At 45.3% G+C, this 20326-nt stretch overlaps 1 protein-coding gene across 4 annotated transcripts in view; it reads left to right on the forward strand.

Annotated features, from left to right (window-relative positions):
- Positions 1–20326, forward strand: part of TRIM2 (tripartite motif containing 2) — a 601585-nt gene that overhangs the window by 417236 nt on the left and 164023 nt on the right. For all 4 annotated transcript variants that reach the window (XM_069631297.1, XM_069631295.1, XM_069631296.1 and 1 more), the window contains exon 3: positions 12460–12697. In XM_069631297.1, the coding sequence (XP_069487398.1) occupies positions 12460–12697 (238 nt within the window). The remainder of the gene's footprint in view (positions 1–12459; positions 12698–20326) is intronic.

A 20326-nucleotide genomic window follows, 5' to 3' on the forward strand; every position in this document is an offset into this window, starting at 1 on the left:
TTTCCTTCCACACTCCAGCACCTCCAATGTTTCCTCCTTGGACACAGACGGCGTCCTCTATGCTCCAGCCTCCTCAGCAGCTCCTGCTGCTTGCGCTGGGTTATGGAGGCTCCCAGGCTTGTGGGAATTACAAAGCCCACTCACATCGGGTCCCAAATGTCCTCTCGGACTTCTGCCGGCGTCCTGGATTTTTCTCCTGCCCCACCATGGCTTCCTGCTTAGAAGGGTTTCCTTCTGTTCTTCCACACACAGGTCTCCATGTTTCCCTATGTCCTGCTGGGCTGGTCTCCCTTTATACACCTGCAGCCCCTTGACAGGCTGCAGGTGTGGATGTTTCATTAGCCCTGTCTGGCCATAATTAAAGGTGCATGCCTGACCCTCACAGCTCTTAGCAAACATCTTCCTTGTCCCAGTACTAGAGTGGGGAAAGAGTGTAATCTTCATTACTCTTAGTTGCCTCTTCTTCCTCCCAGTACTGTCAATTGTTACATGTGGGGAAATGTGGGGAACTGGCTTATAGTAGCCCATAAAGGTTGGGGAAGGGTTAGGTTGGTCATCAATAGGAAAAGGGGATACCATGTCTCACCCATTTTACACTTAACCCTTTTTGTCTTCTTTCTGGTACGTCTGGATCAGTGGTGTCTCATATCCTTTTCTTGGTCAATGGGACATGGATAACAATATCCCATTACTGCCTCTCGAATAGTGGAACACCGTGCCTCGCCTGAGCACATCTCATTCCCAATCCCTAAGGACCCTCTACCCAGGTGATCCTCCCTCACTACTCCACCGCCAAGTCAGGGTCCAAAAGCAATGACCTTTCCCCGGCCACTCGCGCAGAGGATCTAAGGGGAGTAGATGTGAGGATGCCCTCAAGTTTCTCACACAACATAATTACCTTTATGGCCGAGCAATTCCTGCAGTGAAATCTGTCTGTCAACTAATGTTCTATTCCATCAGCGGATAATTGCACAAGATACGAAAACCATCCATCCCCATAGTTGCCAATCAGCCAACTTACTTGTACAACATTCTTTCTTGTCCAACTAATAGGACTTCCAGCATGATTACCATCCACATCCCCAATCTTTTCATCATAATAATCACAAGAAACAGGGGAAAGACGAATGGTAAGTGCTACATGATAAAGCGATTGTACACACAATTAGCCCACCCACATGAGAAATACAATCCTTGCTAGCAAATAAATAGTCCAAAGTGGCCCTCTTTTTCCCACTCATCCAGGTAAAATTACCAGGACAATCCCCCATAAAGCATCCATTTAGGAAATTCAACCACTTTTCCCGTCTATTTGCGACCTTCTGGACCATAATGAGTTTACTCTTTTGTCAGTTTCAATAGATGCATTACCAGATAAGCAACCTGCAATGAAATCGCCTCCCAATAAAACAAAATCGCCATTCTCCCCCACTCTCCTGTCGGTCAGAAGTTCGGAGATGCCATCAAAAAGTGCTTTCGTAATGCACCCCCCCGCCCCCGCCGGGGTTCATAGATGTTTAATAACAACAATATATGACCGATAACCAGGTCACTATTCTGGATTTCAATGGCCAGAATATTGTCTTCATGATGTTCAGTTTTAATTCTGTCGGCAGTGAGAGAATGTTTCATTCCAACTAACAGGTCCCCATAAGGCCTACCAAGTTCACCCTTTTTTGCACATGTTTGAAACATTTGATATCCATCAATGTATAATTTGGATGATAGCCAGCTCTCCTGGAGTAAATATATATGATTATCCATCAAAATATCAAGAGATGCAGCCTGGCTCACTAAATGGCTGAAACCACGAGTATTCCAGTTTACCACAGACAGTCTTCACAATCGTGAAGTAGATTAGCAGGTAGTGAATTTAAAAGCCATTTCAACACCCATTTTGCCTCATCACGTGAAACGTCTCTAGTGACACTACATTTGTAGTTATTTGCAGATTTTCCAATGCATATTGGCCATTATGACTATTTAAATCAGCTGTGCCCTCTTCAACATCTAGTTCATACTAGATTTTTTTCCACTACTCAAATACTTTTTCTTACGCAAGTTGTAGTTATTTAATGTGCCTTTTACTTTACCAGGCATAATCATTATTAGTCAAAAGTGGGTAGACAGCAAGCCGCAGCCTTGCATATAACAGTACCTTATGGCACAATGCCACGCCAACTACCCAGCCGAGCTGCCGACTGCTTGACTGCACACTTTCTAACAAACTTCCCGAAGTGCGTCCTACGCGCAGCGCTCAGTTTATATGGAAAGTAACTTGAAGCCGTCGGGCCACACGCTCACCGCACAGCGGACCAGGTTCAGGCACGATCAATGGAGTACAGACGTGATAGCTCCACTCTCAGAGTCGCTGTCAAATGCTTCAGACTACTGTGTGCTAGACTGCACACTTTCAAGCACACTTCCCGATGCCATAAAAAACTTAAGTGTGGAAGGTTATTCAATTAATGTTACTTTTTCATCACTACATAATTAGTTTCAAAGTAACTAACATCCACATCATAATTGTTAACAATAAAAACACATTGTTTTCATAACATGCTTGTAAACAGCCGTTTTTGCCATTTCAACACACTCTAAACAACGAATGTTACTATTAAGCAGTTTAATGGTACTCATTTTAGATCCTCAGTAGGATTAAAAGCTGAGAGGGCCTTGTGCTCTTGGGGCTATGAACTGCAGGTTGGATTCATCACAGCAGTGATCCCCTCACTGATTGATCATCTATACAGTTGTACTAAATTTTACATTGGCGTTGATGTAGTCATTTACATTAGTTTAAACCCTGAGAAATCTTTAACACATCTTCACTAAGATTAACCCCATTCCGGGCTTCAGGATCTAAATGAAAAAATCCATTTGCATTGAAGTATTCTTAGAAGTAACTCCCGGTGTTCCGTTCTCATCTTTTTTTCCTTCCTAGCACTGCCAAACATTTGCTAAAGTTCTGAATTCTGGGCCTGGAGCTCACTAAAAGGTCGAGAAATCTGGCATTCCACATTGTTATTACTCACAGGTCTGGTTTCCTTTAGAGGTCTATTTTCGACAGATCTGGAAGTACTAGCCATCTATATTTTTTAGTAAAGAACAACTTTCTTTTTATAGGTTATTTATTATGCGTCTATACGTGTGTGTCTCAAGGTGCTATAAAACGAGGGGGGCATGATGGTGGAATGATCCTACTAGGCCTTGTACATTCAGATTGTGCAAGTCATTTATAACACGCATGGTTTCAATTGCCAATCCAGGGTTTGAACCTGTGTTGCTCAGCGTGGTCTTGCTTCCAAGACCCGCGCGTTGCCACAGAGCTATCCTCCCTTCAACTTATCACGTAGACTGCAAAAGTAGTTAAACAGTACAGAGTGGGAGCCTGAAAATGGTCCATCCTCATAAAGGGCCTCCTTCCCATCCTTCAAAGGAGTACGGTCAGATTGACTATGGCATTAGGACAATATTTTAGAAAAATGCAAGCAAAGCGCACCTATGCAAAGCTCTAATTTTGGCAACCCCACCTTGTAACTTTAAAACCTCAATCAATAGTGAAACAAATGCAGGAAGACCATACCTTTAGCAAAACAAATGATGCCTGGAAGGTTTAGAATACATCTCAACCTCTGTCATTGCTCTGAGCAACACGCCAGACCATTGTTCATCGCCTGCCAAGCCATTACAAAAGGGAAAGACCATATGCAAATCAGGCTTGGCTCCACCCCAAAAGGGGCAGTCCAGTCCAAACTGCTTGCTCACATCCCTTCTGCACGAGACCACGAACATCCCAGGCATGTTTCAGCCTCATTGTGTGTCATCAGTGAGCAGTAGCTTGGGTCTCGAGGCCCAGCAGGCTTGCACCCAGATCTGGGCATACCCGTCCCTCTTGGGGTGACCATAGCAAAACACAAGAGACAAGGTAAGGAAGGTTTAGAATGCATCTCAACTTCTGGCATTGCTCTGGGCAACCCTCCTGACCATCGTTCTTCACCTGCCAAACTATTACAAAGGCATTCTTTTTTGTTTGAAAGTCTTTCCCCTAAGATGCCCGTAATTGTGGCTGTTTCTTTTGTGGTCATTGGAAGCTTGCAAGATATGGAAAGCAGGAGGGGGCTTCTTAAGTTTCTTAAGTTTCTACATAGCCACCAGATAAAAAGTCACCACATTTGAACCCTATACCTCCCGGTTACCAGTCGTACAGGGTCGGGCTCCGAAAATAAAGCACAGACACCAAGAAAAGTGGATTAAGTTCACAAATTACATTCTTGACATTTTGCCATAAACTGAATACCCGAGGGGCACTTTTGGAAAAATATGTGGCAAATGGTGCATTTTAAAGCACAATTGTATAGCAAATGTGCTCAAAACTAAGCACAATGCAACAACAGCCTTATTCTCGTGGCAATAGATGCAGGAAACACATGGAAAAGCATATTCTGCCTTGTGCTCCTCTATCTGCCGATGCCTTGGTTGCCTCGAGTGTGGTGCCTGTCAATGGTGTGTTTCCTTGCCTGCAGATGCACCACGGGCAAAGCTGGATTAAGAGGGCGGCAAGGAGGCAAGGTGGATTGGACCTCAATTGACGAGCCATGCCCCCTCCAGCTCCCATGCTCCACTATGACTTCCTTTTTTACATTTGTGTGGAAAGGCTGGGGAGGGTCAGGCTGCACGGCTCAATATGGCCACCAGTCATAAGTGATGTTTGCCTGCAGTCTGCAAATGAAGTGCATTCTGGGCTCTTTGCCAGCACCCCTTGTTGAAGTGGAGTCTACCACTATGCAATCATCACAGAAGGTGGCAGTGTGGTTTAAAGTCTAATAAGGGCGCAACAAGATGCGCCTTACCTGCGGGCCGAAAAAAGGTTTCAATATAAAATAAATGTATATGCTTGATCTCCAACCTGTGCCATCGCTGGTTACCCCAGTTGAGCTCACTGAGCTATCATGTTGGGTAGATTTCAGTCAGTTTGTTTGTCTTCGCCCCACGAGCCTGCCCATGCTGCCACACACCCTGAAAAAGAGCCAGAGAAGCTTGTGGGTGCATAAAGGGGGTGAGGGTGGGGGGTTGCTCTGTCAAGCATTTACATTGGACGCTGTACTCACACATTTGGCCCTCACACCCTTTAATTGCCCAGTTTTCATAAGATGCCTGTTACTGCAATTGACAGGTTACCTGACACACATTGCTTTGTATTGGAGTAGTGTGACGAAATGACTACTGCACTGCAGGAGTACAAGGATTATTAATGACTGAAACACCTACTCATCCCCACACTACTATCAAACCAACAGTGATCCCATTCCTAAAGGTAAACAGGAACAGACCCATAGGTGTACCTCCTTCACCTTTTGTGGTACCGCAGGCAGAGGGCAGACTATACTCTTAAAGAGGGGTGTGAGCTGATAATCGTAGCAACCCAAACAACTTAGGTACAATTGCTCCAAAATAAAATAATTTCCCATCTAGATTCTGTAAAAATATAGGGGGTCTTTACAAGGTTGGCGGTAAGGGGTTAACAGCGCCGGTAAAGGTGGCGGAGCCGTCAACCCCTTACCGCCGCATTACGAGGTCCCTTAGCGGGACCCACTAAAGGACCAGCATGCTAACAACGGGCCTGTTACTAACAGGCCCCTTGTTAGCATGGTGCCCATTCCCATTGAGCCCTATGGGGGCTCGAATAGGAATGGGGATGTGTTCCCTGAATGGGAAAATACCGGGTCCTCCGAGGTTGGAATGGCCCGGTATTTCCCCATTCAGGGAACCTGGACCCGGTATGCGGAATGGGAGTAGCCATGCCGCAAATAGCGGTATGACTACCTCCAACCTTGTAATGACCCCCATAGACTTGAAATCAAACAATAAAATGCAAACAACTAATCAGAAAACACTAGAAAAAAACAGCCCATAAAGAAACACAACGAATGCAGACTTTTGTAAAAGGGGACTCTGGGTGGATGAGCAGAGGTTTCAGGGAACAGATTGGCAGCAATGTCAATGTTCAAAGTTCTTGATGAAAAAGGTAGGCAAGGGGGGCTCAAAGTTCACCACGGTTCTTTAAAATGAACCAAGAGGACAGGGCCATTTCAAATACCTTTTTGTCTTGTTTTTATGACTCAGCAGTGCCAAGACAAGCTTCAAGGTGCTTTCTGAGGCAATGATTCAGTGTCAAGCTTGGTAACTGTGTGACTGGGTCCAGCACACAGTGCTCTTCACAAGAAGCAACAGCACTTGACCAAGAAGTTTGAGACAGTAAGGTAATGTTTGTGTCAGTATAGCTCACAAGCAGTTTTGCATTGTCCACAAGGCTTTCTGGGGCCTGGGTCCAAAATACCTTCAGCTGCCCCACCGTAAAAACCTTCCCTCCTGAGCTCTTTGCTCCTCTACACCTCTAACTCCCTCAGGGTCAGTAATTTTCAAAGAAACGAGCTGGGGGTAGATCTCTGTCTTCGGCTGAGGCCTCCCTCTGGAACAGCCTCCCAGCCACACTAAAACTTGAGGAGAACCATCTCCGGTTCCGGAAGCACCTCAAGACCTTCCTCTTTGCTTCTGCCTTCGCTCCTCCTCTCCCCTGCTGATCTGTTCTGTCTCGGCATTGTGCACCTGGTTACCCTCTGACTTTCAGGGCCAGGTAACTGCTCACCCTGCCACCCACCCGCACTGCCTCCTGGCAATCCCTTGCACTGGGGTCTGTATCTGTTACCCTACAGCCCCCCCCCCCTTTTTTCTACACTTACCAGAAACACCTTGTCTGTTGCCTTAAACCTAGCACTTGTCACTTGCTTGCTGCACTACCACTGTTGCTTTATATTATTTATTTATTATTTATGTTTACTTTTATTCCTTTGCTCAGCACTTTCCACTTCTCCCCCACCATGCACTTTCCCCTTTCCCTCTCCTATGCACTTGCACGTTCTCAATGACACTGGGCCTAATAAGATTGTTGTTTTGTTCTCCCTTGCTCCCCTCTGAAACACTTGTGTACGAGCGCGATGCAAATAAAATATCAATATCAATATCAATGGGGGAATCGGGGCACAGATCTGTCCCTTGACTTTTGAGTTGCTGAGGAGTTCCAATTCAGTCTCTCCTGGGACAAGGGGAAGTCCTTCAGTTCTGCACTCCGGTCCAGGGAACCTAGCTGTCAGCTACAGGGGAGCCTTCCCTTCCAGTGAACATAAGCCTGATTACAGTGTAGCCAGCAGAGAGGCAGGCCTTGGACCACAGCAGTTCACCTCCACTGTTCCTTGGGGATGGTTAGAGAACAGAACTCACCTCTTGCTCTTCACCTTACTGGTGGATAACATTGGAATGAGCAGCACTCTCGTCAGAGGTCCAGTGTAGCCTTCTTCTTCTCTTGTTGGTGCAAAGATGAATCAAAGAATGAGGGGTGCTCCTCTACTTTTGAATACAAGATGTCACAGGGGATTGGTTCAAAGCAAGCCTGCTGTAAGGGGTTCAATCCAGGGTGTTGTAACAAGTGCCCTCTGCCTTATGGTATCACACCCAGAGAAGGAAATGGAAGGGCCGGAAAATATAGAGAGCATTAGCAGAAACCAAGATGGTCAGACCCTTCCCTCTACCCACCTCTCCTCTCTGGCTACTCTAACTCCGCCCCTTCTTATATCTGCAGATTTCAAGGGGACGCCAGTGATCAGCACCCTGGTGTTAAAGGGGTTTTTGCTGCTTCTGAAGCACTGTTTCCCAGGAAACCTCCTTGGAGAAGTTTCAATGGCCTGGGGTAAGGTGTTACCCTTCTGTCTGGAGAATGAAAGAGGCAGCACCCTGGCTATTGTTCAACATAGCAGCTGGGGAGGCAGTCAGACCAGACACCAATATACATAAGTCCTGCCATATACGGGCCCTACTCACATAGCTGACACTAGTGTGATATCACATTGCTGTGGATGTATACATGTGTCCTTAGCAGTTACTATCGAGCCTAGGCATGGCTTATTTGTACAGATTTACATACCACAAGACTGAATAAGGAATACAATTATTATCATTTAGATTATAAATGCCAAAGATTGAAAAGGCACCTCTTTACCTTTTTTCCAGCAGCCGTCAGGAATGTTCATGGGTCCTTTGACGGTGCTTATAGGATGTCTCAGCAAAGGCACGTTTTGACTATAATTTTGGCCTGGATCATTTATCATTTATAAAAAGGGGGTTTGATTAGCAGACCACCCTTTCAGAAACAGAATTACCTGCATCATGTCATATTATTCAAAATAAAAAGCCAGGGCTTCACCCCCTCACAGATGGCAATCTGCCACAGGTAGTTGTAGTCTTACAATCAAGATGGGGAGTGAGAGGAGATGAACATTACAGTTATACTCCTTTTGTTTTAACTACTTTTTTATAAGGGTCCATACGATTGTATTTATTATGATTTGTGAAATTTTCAACCCATCTGTTAAAATAGGAGATTTTTATAAAGCCAAATATTAACTCTTTTGTACCACCTAGACCAGGGAAGATATGTTCAAGCCTCTGTGCTTTGTGCAGGTCTTAAATACTAGCCTTACCACTTAACTACTGTGTGAAACTGGGCACATCATTTTATCTCACTGTACATTATCTGCAGGAGTTCAAATTCAAACTACTTAAGTCCTGTTTCGGCACTAAACAGAGGATGACCTACTAAATAGAAAAGGAATCTGTACATGGCTGTTTTTTATTATCACCAAAACCCAGATGGAGATAAATATGCTAAAACTAAGCTGCATTCACTAGAAAAGTACATTTGGCGGGTGGAAGTGTACGAATGTGTGTATTTATTACATACATGCAACTTTATGTACCAATAGGAAAAGTCCATTTGTGCCAAGTAACACATTCCAAAACGACAGATAGTAGCCATCGCTGGATGTTCACCTCCAGTTCCTAGCCACAACAGCAAGGCATTGTGGGTATGCAAATTAGCTCAAATGCAAACCCTTTTCTCCAGGAAATGGTCTTTGTCTAAGAGGGCAGTGCTACTTTATACATAGCTTAATCAATCCAAGACAGACATTTGCAAGGCTGCCAGGACAACTACATACCTGCTTTCCCCCGTGTTAGGAATCATCAGTGCAGTATAGTCCTGACAGCCTTGTGGTTGGAGCATTTGGCCATGTTTTTACAACACCAAGAAAGTTATGGTGGGTTTAAAAGGGTTTCGGAAAAAAACTTTCACCTGAAATGTGAAAATAGGAAAGTCCATTTGAGCCAAGCCACACATTTCACAATGCCCCCCAATAGCTGTCGTACGACACACACATATACCATACACTACTGGCAGAGCTTTGAATATTTAGCAGTGATGTAAATCTCAGGGTTTTTGATTTTCAAAAGTTAGAAGGTATGGTGGTGCCCTGCAGAAGCTGCTATTGGAATTTGGGGTCAGCCAGCCAGTGAGATAACAGCAGCAGGCGGCATGTATTAAAGTTGGTCTAGGAGGGCGATGATATCTTGAGAGTCACGAGCAGCATTAGTATTTGCTTGATTGTCCAATATTACCACTGTTGCTAGCTAAGCGTGGTAAGGCAGACCAGCAGTTTCCAGGCAGTCAGACCCCTAAACACACAAATCCAACTGTAAATAAACACAACCTAAAAACATAAAACATGTGTCCCTAAAGTTGATCATTATCACACTAGTGAGGGCCATAACTCTGCTCCCCCTTCCCTCCCCCTCCATGACCCGCCCACCTAGGGCCATATGTCCATCATATGTCCATCATGCCCAGGGAACGCTTTGCCTTAAATCTGCCAGTGACCGTGGGTAGGGTTATACCACTGGCAGGCCCTGCACATTCAACAATCATGACAATTATGCTGATAGTGTAATCATCATGATTGTGCGGTCTCCTTGGCTAGATCCGACACCACCGCAGACCTGGCACAGCCCCACATGAAATCCAAATGGTTTCCTTTGTGGGAGAGGACGGGGACAGGATCTCCAAGGGAGTGAAATAAACAAAAAGAAAAACATTTGCCTTTGCTTCACAGCAGAGGGGAAACAAGGATTTTCCACATGCATGGCTCCTTCCCGAGAGTTTCCTCCTGCATGCAGTCTCTGGAACATGCGTCTGTGGAGTGCGAACAGCATGGAGCATGCCCCCGGAATAGCCCGAGGGGCACCATTCCTGGCTGATGCATCTCCACTTGCAGAATATGCGTATAAGTCATCATATAGGCCCCCATGGCCCCCACCCAACCAGCATTTACCGGCCTGTCAAAGCATTCCTACAGCCTTCGCACTGCTTCCTTATAAATACAGGATTTGATGGGTTATTCCCTGTAACTAGTTTCTGTAGCTGATGGGAGTTCATTTTGTCTGTTATAATGTTTCTACCTAATTTCTTTTTAAGACTTCTTATGTAAAAATGTTATTGTATATGCCAGCGTTGCTGGGGAGGGGGGGGAATTAGGGGGTTATAGCCCCGGGTCTTTTGGTTGTAGCCCCGGATATAATCTCAGGGGCTACAACCAAAAGGCTAGCTAGCTCCGAGTCCCGACATTAGCACCAGATCTTTTCCGGACCTAGAAACACCCCTGTTATGCAGTAAAGTACCACCTCCGTACGGTAGGGGATATTTTATGACTTTATAATACTTGGCCTAATGCCTTCCCCTTTGATACCTGCCTGACCTGTTGCTTAATGCAATGTAAGAGAGCCTCAAGTTGCTGATCCATACAATCAATGTAGAACCTGTTTGGATTTAGAAAATATGTATGTATACCTTCATGCAGCTACTCATGTGCTGCAGAAAACTATTTGAATCGTTTTACTAAAAAGCTTCTGAAACCGTTTTCGGTTTGTGCTCTACAATAAGTAATAGCATGCAGATTCTTGCTCTTGTGCGTTAAACTCCAACAGTTCAAAGAATAAACAACCTGACATAAACCTTTGCTTATCAATTAATGACTGTAAAGTGTCACCAAAATCTATTTTACAAAAAAGGAATTTGAAACGTTTGTCATAGGTGCTGCAGAGACAGATGTCATGCTGCTCTGTGCTGTCCCAAGCAGCAGGCATGGTGACATCAGAACTGAAGCGTTATAACTGGCTACAGAGCAGCGGTGATGTAATTTTCTAAAGTTCAGTAGTACCTCCTTGCCTCAGAGCCCGCCGCCTCACCTCTGAGTTATACTCTTAACCTACTTCTCATCTACCTTCGAGCTAACATGTCAGAGCCCGCCGCCTCACCTCTGAGTTATACTCTTAACCTACTTCTCATCTACCTTCGAGCTAACATTTGTCCTTCACCTCTAACCTGCCCCTCACTTTATCTGCCTCCACTCTAACACGTCTTCCATCCTGGTCACATCCCATACACAGCGGGCCGTACCACGGCAGAGGTGTAAGAGAAGCGACCAGCAGACGGCAATAAGGTAAGTAGGGGGTGGGGTGGATATAGGGCTGCTGGCAGGCCAGGGATTTGGCTTGTTTGGCCAAAGGTGAAATAGATTTGCAGCGAAATCGACTGTGGTCAAATCCGCCGCAAATGTATTGACCTCGGTCAAACAACCCATATCCGTATTGTCCCTAGTGACTGTTCCATTTACTTCTCACTACAGCCCGGTCGGAATGTCACTCAAACGCTCACTGTTTCCCATCAAATCTGATATCTAATCTATTGTACATTCTTTTTCGATCAAAAGAGCATTGTTCTTCCCTTTATATTAATAAATACACATAGTGATGTCACAACTAGACTGAAATAAGAACATTTTCCACAGGCTTTTTATACAGGTATTGCAGGTTGCCGTGTATTACACAAAATACGTTAAACTGGTTCTTTGGGCCTCATTACGAGAAACCCAATCTGGAAATAATGCACGTAAAATGGACGGTACTACCGGCTCCAGCATTTTTTCCGGACCAGGTTTCTCCAAGGCTGCCAGTAGGGGCAGTGAACAACCGTCAGCCCTGACCTGCCAGTAGTTGTTCAGGCCCCTATCAGCAGACAAATCACTAAAGCACCGGCACCGTTAAAAACGGTGCCGGTGCTTCAGTGGTTGGGAATTTACTGCCGTTGCCTGTAACATCCCGGTTACACTGGATTATCGGGCGCCGGTAACAGTAAGGCAGGGCTGCCGGTAACCCTCTGGTAGTACCGGCGGGTCACCGGCAGTCCCATAATGGGGCCCCTTGTGATTTATGCCAGTGGTAGAATGCCTTCAAAAATGCTGTCATGGCCATTCTCTACACGCCTGCCAGGGTTTCCCTCCCTCTCCCCTCTGTCATTCTCCCGCCATCATAACCACACAATACAGATTTCCCATATACATTTAGGTTCATGATTTATAACAACAATTAAATGAATAAAAAGAAAAAAAAATGATTTTTTGCACACACGCCTGTAGATTTAAAGATCGGCCATCCTGGTAGTTAAACGTTGTATAAGAGAGCAGGTTATTTTGCTTCTGTATCTGAAGGCTTATTTGCATTTCTCGCCTTCAGGTGTTTGCAAAACTACATTCCGGCCCACAGCTTAACCCTCTCGTGCCCAGTGTGCCGCCGGACCTCCATCCTGCCGGAGAGGGGGGTTGCTGCGCTCCAGAGCAACTTCTTCATCACGAACCTAATGGACGTGCTGCAGCGGAGCCCAGACAGCAGCAGCGAGGAGTCCTCCATCTTGGAGACGGTGACGGCCGTTGCTGCCGGGAAGCCCCTCTCTTGCCCAAACCATGATGGCAAGGTAAGACCACCCGGCTGCTCTCGCTTTAAGGTTAACGCTCTTTTGGTGCCTGTACACTAGTTTACACCTTAAGAATTCCAGCCGCGCGGCCAATCAGTGCTATGGCAGGGAATACAAGTATTGACGAAAACAAGTTTATATCAGGCATATGTACTTGAGACAATAACTCGGGAAGCTTTAAATGCGCCTGCGTGCTTGTTTTAATTTGTAGGTGTTTTTTGTATTGGTCGTAGACACACATAGGTGCCGAGTACATGGGGACGCAGGAGGTTTTCATTCTGACTATCACCCTTAAACAATATTGCGTGAAGTGTCACTGTGGCTGAAGATGAAACACGTGTGGCTTTTAAATCTCATACATGAACCGCAGGGTTGGTTATGAGTGGTATCAGGGATTCACATTGAAGATTTAACCTAGAAAGCTCAAAGGTAGCTCAGCAGGTTGAGTGACTGTTTCTGAGATGTTAGGTGTTGATAGCTGCCTGAGAAGCCTCTGTTTTTTCCCCACAATTCCTTCTGAAAAGTGTTGTGAAATGCAGTTTTGACTTGGAAGCGAGGTTGGGCTCCCTCACTTTTCTCGTTCACCAGATCAAATTAAGTGTGTGGGTTGGGGAATTTATGACCCCCCAAAAAAAAAAAAAAATTGGCACCCTTGTTCACCAGTACAGAAAGGATCTTTGCAGCTATTTACATGTCTGTACACAACAATGTAAATGTCGATATGCATCGAAGATATGCATGAGGATGCATGGAGTTTCTGGTGTGCATGAGCTAATAACTACTCACATGGAGGCCCCCACACTCCCCCCTACTCGGCGCTACAAACCTCTCACAGCGTTTCAACGCCAGACTTTGAGAAAGACCACTGCAATGGGCCTTTAGATGCGCAGTAAGGCTTGCCACTAAATGTCACATTTGGCAGCTTTGGAGATAGCCTGTACAATGCGCAGCACGCGGGCGAGTCGCTTGTTTATAATTGTCGCGTCATGTTTGAACAGTTTGATTAGTCTTGGATCAGCCAGATTCAAATGTTAGAAAAACTGTTTCTGCGTTTTGCATTCTTTCATTTAGTCCTATTCTATACATCTTTATTTATACATTCTTTTTAACTCTGCATTGTTAATATATTATATCCGGTATCAAATAATTAAAGCATTCACGTCAAATTCCAGGAAGTGTATTAAATCGCAGTTTTCTTCAGATGGAAGTGGAATCTGACGTCCGACATACTATTTAACTAAATAGAGCAGTTCTTCGCGCAGATGGACCGGGCCAGGAGATAGCTCAGGGATACGTGTTTGTCATTGAAGCAAGACAACGCAGAGGAACACAGGTTCGAATCCCGGTTCTGCGGTTAAAGACTGGTCTCCGTAGCCTCTCCCTGTTTACAGTGAGTTCCTTTGGAATCTGCCTGCTTTTGCTGGTGTAAAACGCAGGAGAATTCCGTATGAATCGTCAACATTTTCGCCATCATGAAAATGTTATTCTGGTGTAAATGCAGGCATATTTTTATGGCAAAGAGGTTGGTGTTGGCGGAATTGAATATTCCATTACATGCCTCCTCAGTGCCATAGAAGTTAATGAGAATAAGGCAAGATTTTTACTGTATGCCACACTGAACAATATCTCTTAGAGATCACCCAGGAAACGCGGCATGGAGAAGACCGTATCAGAACAGGCGGGATCTGTAGCAGCGTGGAAGAAAGACGTTGCGGGCATCAGCAGGGGAACAGGTAGGCGTGGGGAGGGGCCGGGAGAGATTGGGGTAGAGAGGGGGAGAGAGGTGTGTCTTGGGGGAGGATGGAGGCCATGTTTGCTTTAGGTGGAGCAGGGGGTGAGTGGGTGCATGATAGCCAGGACACAGCGGGAAACTGGGGTAGCGGAGCAAGGAAGCAGCATATCAGTATTCAAGGATAGCCCCCCCCCACACACACACGGCCCATGAGGGCACCAAAATGCCATTGGAGGCCACTCCAGAGCGGCCAAAAAGAGGCAGTCTTTAGGAGGAGCAGTCTCCATTGGGCCAGATTTTGCCATAGAACCTATATCTACCACCACTGGTCAATTCAGCTAATTTGGGTTGTCCACATGCTTGAATGTCTAACTAAGCATGTATAATGTCACGTATATGCCACATGATCTGGCAAACTTTCTCTGTTGGGAAGGTGGCATGGACACCATAGTTACCTGAAGGCTGTCTCACAATTGTAGGTTTACCCTGACGAGGACACTTTCTGTGTTTGGCACCCTCAAAGATGAGGCAGCTTTTGGTGAAACATCTTGCTTATATTGTCATTAAATCTCACACCTTTGTGGTAGGCACAGAAAATGCCTCTGGGCATTTTTCTTTTATTTGTTTATTAATTTGATAATGTGCTCCAAGCCCTTGGGCAGCTGGGCGCAGCAGTACAAGAAGTCTCAAAGCTTAGTTACAGTGCCTGTCGCAGGCTAGTAAATACATGTGAGAACAGTGGATAATACAGGGAGTTAACGGTACAAACATTGTAATTGGTGGATACAGGTGAATACAGTGTGAATTACAAAAAGTGAGACTGTAAGGACATTTGCCATTAGAAAGGTATAGTCAAGCAGGTACATAACAGGTAGGTTGCAGTAATATTGTTGCGTGCAGTGTTGTCAGGTAGAGTGGTTAAGGGTCATTAGAGTGAAGCCATTTGAGAGCATTGATTCTAAATCTGGTGTAAGGTAGGGGACGTCGGAGGTCTATTGGGAGCGGATTCCATGATTGTGCAGCTTTGACTGGGAAACTAGTTCCTCCAGCTGTAGTGAGTTCAAATCTGGGGGTTCCGAGCAGGAATGTGTTGGTGGATCTCAGAGGTCGGGTTGTGGATTTCCTAGACATTTTTACGGATAAGTAGGGAGGTGCTAAATTGTTTAGACATTTGGAGGTAATGGATATGGTTTTGAGGAGCATTCTGTCCTTTATTTTCAGTTAATTGGCCTCTTTCCGGAATTTAGAGATATGCTCTCTGTAAGGGATGTTCAACGCTCAGGGCGTTATTTTGAATCTTTGGAGTTTGTCAGTGACATACTTGTTGGCTCCTGAGTACAGGGCGTTGCATTAGTCTAGTCTAGACATGATAAGAGCATTGGCTAGGGTGATGCAAGTAGAGCTGGAGAGGAATGGTCTGGCAGCACAGATTAATTTACAAGTGTAAGCTGTTGAGGAGGAGAGAGAGTTGACTTGCTTCTTCAGTGTGAGAGAAGAGTCCAAATAGAATCCTAGTGTTTTTACCTCGGGCATAACCTCAATGATATTACTGTCAATATTAAAGTATGCATAGTTTGGGGTTAGTTTTTGTAGGTTCAAGTCAGATCCGAGGAGAAGAATCTCAGTTTTATCCTCGTTCAGGCATAGGCTATGGGTTGCCATCCATGCCTGAATGAGGATGTATATCTTATTCACCAAGGCCAGGTCCACTTCATAGTTGCCCGAAAGGGGTATGAGGATCTGGTTGTCATCTGCATAATTAGTGTAGGTGACGCCCAGTCTGTCCAACTTGTTGAATAATGGCTTGGTGAAAATGTTATACATGGTGGGTGAGACGCAGGATCCTTGTGGGACTCTGCATGTTATTTGGATAGGGTCAGCGCAGGTGGAGGTAGAGAAAACTCTCATAGTCTGGTTGGCTAGAAAGGATTGGACCCAGGCTATAGCTTCCCCAGTGAAGTTGGCAGCGGGCCTGAGGTGGCTGCATAAGACTGTGTGGTCCACCAAGTCAAAGGCTTCTGACCAATCCAATAGCAGTAGCAAGGCTGTTTTGCCACTATCCTTCAACTCTTCAATTTTTGTCTTCAGGTCTAGCAAGGGTGTTTCGGTACCATGGAGAGGGCGGAAACCCGATTGCCGAGAGCCTAACAGATGATTAGCTTCCAAGTAATCTTGAATTTGTAAGTAGGCTACTCTCAATAAATTTGAGTTGGAATGGTACTGTAGTGATGGGTCTATAGTTCGTGGGGATGGCAGGATCAAGAGTTTGTTTTTTGATTAAGGGGAGCACCCAAGATTCTTTTAGGTTGGTGGGTACTGTGTTTGATTTAAAGGAGGAGTTTATGAGCTTTGAGATAAACGGGGCTAGATTTCTGGCCGCATCCTTTATTATTTGCGCTGGGCAGCTGTCGCCCTTGCAGTTAGAGGGTTTCAGAAAATGAATTACCTTTTCGGTATCAATAATTGAGATAGTTTTGAAACTGAAGGGCGGAATGGTATTGTGCTCAATGGGAGGTGATGTTTGTTGCTCGGAGGGGGGCAGAGAATCTTTCTTTTTAGTTATTTTGAGTTGGAGGGTGGACATTTTATTCGATCGGGCGTTTTGTATGTTAGTACACCATATCTTGTCCTTTGGGACAGTGTCTGCTGGTTGTAGAAGGGATTCCATTTCCCAAAGGATGGAGAAGAGTTCCTTCGTGTTTGATTTGGCTTTAGTAATTCGGTCGTCGAATAGATTTTTTTTTGTGTTGATAATTTCTTTCTTGTAGTTTTTGGATAAATGAGCTAATTTAGCTTTGTTATTGTCAGTGGGCGAGTTGGGCCAGATAGCTTGAAGCTTTCTTTTCTGCTTTCTTAGCTCATTGAGTTGGGGTGTGAACCAGGCATTGAAATGTGCCTCTTGTTTGTTTTCACACAGTTTAGTTGGTGCGATGGTGTCTAGTGCCGTGGTCATAGCTTTGTTGAAGGTGTTCACTAGGGTGTCTGGGTCGGTGTTATTTTCCAGATCCTTGATAGCAGGGTGGAGGAGCAGGATACGTTTTTCAGCAGTAATATCTTTTTTACTCCTAGTAGGGAGGGGGGTATCGTGCTGATAGTTTTTCGGACTGAGAAGATTGAGTGTGGCGGTGAAGTTAATTAAATAATGGTCCGTCCAAAGTTGTGGGATGATGTCGGTGATGGCAACGTTACAGTTGAGTTTGGATACCCAGTCAAGGGTTCTCCCTTTGATATGGGTGGGTGAGAGGACTTTTTGGGTAAGCCCGTGGTCATTAAGTAGGGCTGTTATTGAGCGGGCATGCTTGTTGTCTGGGTCATTAAGGCCGATGTTGAAGTCGCCCATCAACAAAGTTTGGGAGTGTGTTTTCGTGATGTTTGCTATGAGGCTAGTAAGGTCATCTTCAAATGATCCTAATGGTCCTGGGGGCCTGTAAATCAGGTGGATAGTCGGCGTACGGTTATTGGATAACAGCAGTTTGGCTGTGAGTATTTCGCAGGATGAACAATTAGGTGAGGTGGTAAGCCTAATAGACAAGGTAGATTTAGAAATGATGGCTGGGCCACCGCCTTTAGCCTTAGGTCTATCAGTTCTGAGGATCTGGTAGCTATCAGGTACAGCTAGCATCAGAGTCGGTCCTGCCGCCTCATGGAGCCAAGTCTCTGTTATGGCAAGTAGGTCCAGGTTGCCGTTACTTAGAATGTCAGAGATTTCAGTGGCATGGGCTACCATAGATCTGGCATTGATAAGTGACCCAGTTAATGTCAGGGTACTCTTAAGGTTAGGACTATGTGATGGTTTGATTAGGTGTTTATTATGACTCGGGTGATTCTTTATGTGGGGTTGGGCAGGCACCAGGATTGGGATGTCTAATTTGGTTGCCTGTACACGCTTAGCCCGATAGTCATGGGTAGAGAGGGGTCCCGTGGTATTATTCATATTGTTTCTTTTGGGCTCGTAGATGCAAGGTAGCCTTGCTCTGAGTCTCATGTTTCTGTCTATAGGTGGGCTTGAGTTAAGGGTAGCAGAGGCCATGATAGTGAAGAGTCCAATCGTGAATAGGATAGTCTGGGTATTGGTGTTTTTACTCATGGTAGGCAGGGTACTGGTAGGCAGTGAGTACTGTGCTAAAGCGATCAGTTAGTTATAGTTGGCAATGAAAGTCACTAGGGGGCAGCACCTAGGTTCAGGTCTATACAGTCTGAGAGGCGTAGTGCAGGTGGTTGGTGAAATTTCAGCAATAGGTTCAGCTGGCGTCAGCAGTCACAGTAGAGACTAAAGTGTGCGGTGCAAGACAGGTAGGTGCTGTTGTAGCAATAGAGTTCGCCTAGATTCAAAATTCACAGTAGCGGCTAAAAAATTCAGTGTGCAAAAACAAGTAGGCAATAGGTGTTCACCTAGATTCAAATTCACGGTAGCGGCTAAAAATGCAGTGTACAAAACAAGTAGGCAATAGGGTTCACCTAGGTTCAAAATTCACAGTAGCGGCTAAAAATGCAGTGTGCAGAAAACAGGAAGAATACATTCCAGATACTATTTAGACTACAGACCAAGATGTGTGAGGATCACTTTCTCTTTGTATTAAGCCTAGGTTCACGTACTTTGGTGTAGACTATAGCAGTTATTGGCCCAGTACAGCGGGCAATTAATGGACAGTAGCCACAATAGGCAATCTATCAAACTGGAGTGCAAGGCATTGTCATAGGCAGGTAAGGCAAGCATGGATTCTGGCATTGATTCTGAATAGCAGGACATTGAGGGTGCAAGGCACTTATAAGCAAGCATGACAGGTTATTTGTAGAAGGCATACAGATTTATTTTTAGTTTTTCTCCACTTTGTAGGCTCATTAAGAGGGGGCGCCGTGGTTTGAGTGAAATGCTATCCAGGACTCGTAGTTTGGGCTCTGGCCGTAGTCGTCTTAACACCGGAGGTGTGAGGCTTCTTCTAGATGTGAGAGTTGTCTTTGTGCTGGTGTTGTGAGCATGGGTTGGGCTGGATTCTCTGCAATAGGTTGTGCTCTGTTGGGGAGGCATCATCTTCACACAAAGATCTTTGAAGAAGTTGGTCAAAATATGGGATGTTGTTTGGGACAGGAAGGTGGTTGTCACTGCTCAAGATTGCTTTTGCCTTGAGGAGATGATGGTTCCTCAACAATAAATATAGTGGTGCTACAAAATGGATGCCACCGTGCGAAGAGATGCCCACCTTTTAGAGAGACGACTGATGATGTCATCTAGTGGGTCCAGTGGATGACTGTCATTTGACTCCTCCCTGAAACACATGGCAGAAGTCTGTACACAAAGCGAATTGTTTTGAGCTGTAGTGGCAAAGAACCCTGAAACCGTGTGACTAAGTAAGTGCCTTCGCACAAAACCTGAGTCTAAGCTTCTGTGGGATTTAGCAGCTGGGAGGTTCTGTATGATCTTTCCCGGAGACCAGGCAGACGAATGGCGGCTATGTGGCTGATCCCCTCCCACCTTGAGCGTGTGACAACGTTACTCAAATCCATATAACATGTGTAGAGTGTACCCAGGTGTACTTTGACACTTTAGAAAAAATGATGCGGATTACAACCAGCACCTAGTCTTGTACATCAAGGCCCTTCTTGTTGATGTTAGCTGTGGCAACACTCTGGGCTTTGACATCTAAATGCCAGTGATAGAGGAAGATGCCTCACTGTGGTGGTCTTGCAGGATGGCATCTCATGCCAGAAGTCTTAGGGAAATCCTGCACACAAATAGACAGAGACCAGACATGTTTAGTCCCTGTGAAACCATTACAGCTTTCATGCTTCGACCTTGAAAGTTGCACCTGTAGTGGTTTTTAGTTTTCTACTCTGGCAGCGTGCGCTGGGGTGCTGTGCATTTGCAGGAAGTAAGGAGAGCCTTGGGGTAGGCCTAC

This window comes from Ambystoma mexicanum, chromosome 6q, assembly GCF_040938575.1.
Source record: "Ambystoma mexicanum isolate Mex_15411 chromosome 6q, UKY_AmexF1_1, whole genome shotgun sequence".
Taxonomy (NCBI): Eukaryota; Metazoa; Chordata; class Amphibia; order Caudata; family Ambystomatidae; genus Ambystoma; species Ambystoma mexicanum.